This window comes from Silurus aristotelis (genome assembly GCF_946808225.1).
Source record: "Silurus aristotelis genome assembly, chromosome: 22".
In the NCBI taxonomy this organism is placed as follows: Eukaryota; Metazoa; Chordata; class Actinopteri; order Siluriformes; family Siluridae; genus Silurus; species Silurus aristotelis.
The window spans coordinates 411,233-413,462 of NC_139595.1; the positions used below are offsets into that span (position 1 = coordinate 411,233).

The 2,230-nt window shown below is 40.5% G+C and overlaps 1 protein-coding gene across 1 annotated transcript in view; it reads right to left on the bottom strand.

Moving 5' to 3' along the window:
* col11a1b (collagen, type XI, alpha 1b) overlaps positions 1-1,549 on the bottom strand; it is a 63,625-nt gene extending 62,076 nt beyond the window's left edge. The window contains exon 1 of the mRNA XM_083524971.1: positions 1,235-1,549. Within this exon, the coding sequence (XP_083381097.1) occupies positions 1,235-1,349 (115 nt within the window). The 5' untranslated portion in view covers positions 1,350-1,549. The remainder of the gene's footprint in view (positions 1-1,234) is intronic.
* Positions 1,550-2,230: the final 681 nt, after the last annotated feature.

The following is a 2,230-nucleotide window of genomic DNA, read 5'->3' on the forward strand; positions in this document are numbered from 1 at the left end:
CAACGCTAACCAGAAGAGTGCTACAAAACGTCTGGGTTTCATGAAACTGCTGATCCGAGTTAAAAATAAATATAATAACATTTAAAAAGTAAAACAAAAATTACTGATTTTATTTTTATTACTCCATAGAAGTTCTGCTCTTTATTCTCTTCACCTTCACAAAAAAAAAAGATACAAATAAATGTAAAAATAAAAATAAATAAAAGATTGGGTTTATTATGACGCACGTCAGCAGTCTGAAACTCCAGATGTTTTTTTGTGTTCATGAAATTTTAATAGTAATTTAAAAATATATATATAAAAGTTTACAAAAAGACTTTACAGCATATAAACTTATTTATAGTTTAATCCATTTATATTATATATATTTTTAAGTATTATTACTTTTTTTGTTTAAATAAATAAAAAGAAGTGAAATGAAGAAGTTCTGCACACAGCAGCAGCGGTGGAGGAGCTTCAGCCCCAGAGTCTTCACTGTCTTTATTTTCCATCAGGAATTCCTTTCTCCTACTGCACTGTTATTTTAAACCTGTACCTGTGACCCCACAGCAGCCGAGACACACACACACACACACACACACACACACACACACACACACACACAGATTTTTCCTAATAAAAACCCATGAAGGTTCAGCCCAGTTTTACTGCAGCTCTCCACTTCCACATCCACCACTTTAACCCTGCGGCTAAACCCGAACAAACACAAACCCTCCGAGTGAAATCACACACACACACACACACACACACACACACACACACACACACACACACACACAAACACACACGATCTTGGAGTTAAAAGTAAACACTAAGAGGACCAAAGACAAAGGCGAGATTAGATTTTGAAGATTGTTGATTATTATTATATTTTAACGTTTCAAGAGTAAATAAAAAATAAATAAATAAATAAAACAAAATCCTGTAAAGCATCAGTTTAAAGCAGTTCCGAGGATGGAGATGATGGTGGATGTGATGGTGGAGATGAAGATGAAGGTGAGGGTGGTGGAGATGTGTGGATGTATGAATCAGGAGGATGTGTGGATCTCTGCCAAATCTTTAAAAGTATAATCGGCATTTCAGCATCTCGGTACCGAGTGGTATCGCGGTACAGCAAAAAGAAGACGATGGAGCTCTCAGTTCTCCCCCTCACACTCCACCTCTTCATCTTCTACTCATCTGCTGGGAGTTTTAAGGGTTTTAGTGAAACACTTCTTCAGTCCGGGGTTCTTACCTGCGCTCACGCACGCGCTGTGCAGGAACATCGATACCGTGAGCAAAACCGATACACCGCGATGCCACAGCCACTGTCGCCTCCATCTCTGCGCCTCCATCATCCCCGAGAACATCAAACTCTTCCTCAATCCCACTGATGATCTGCTCTCACTTCTGCTCTGCCATCATCACCAAGTCCACGGAAACTCTCACGCAACTTCTCACTGCTGAAGGTGTGTGTGTGTGTGTGTGTGTGTGTGTGTGAGAGAGAGAGAGAGAGAGAGAGAGAGAGAGAGAGAGAGAGAGCGAGCGTGTGTGTGTGTGTGTGTGTGTGTGTGTGTGTGTGTGTGTGTGTGAGCATGCAAAAAAATCCGAGACAGAAGGAGGAGAGTTAAACCTGAGTCTTAAAATTTAAAACACACACACACACACACACACACACACACACACACACACACACACACACACGCACGCACACTCAGGCATGCGCGCGCACTCGCACAAAACCACCACACTTCAGCCAATCATGAAGCTGAAATCGCTCCTGGTTCCTCCCACTGGTTCGATCAAAGAGGTGAGAAGTTCACGCGCTGATCATCACCTGTGTGTGTGTGTGTGTGTGTGTGTGTGTGTGTGTGTGTGTGTGTCATTATGAATTAGATTTATTATAAAATTATCTAAATAAGAACACGCAGATTAATAACGGAAAGTTTCAATATAACGTGTTTTACTGCTGCACCTTATAGATTTAAATACTTTTTTAATGTACACAGACAGACAGACAAATATACAGTATATACAGACAGAGACAGACAGACAGACAGACAGACAGACAGACAGTATATACAGACAGACAGACAGACAGACAGACAGACAGACAGACCAATTTCAAATCTCCCATTTATGTCTAAGATTTTAGAAAAGATTGTCGCTGCCCAGCTATGTAACCACTTGCAGGAGAACAATATCTTTGAAGAGTTTCAGTCAGGTTTTAGGCCCCATCATAGCACAGAAA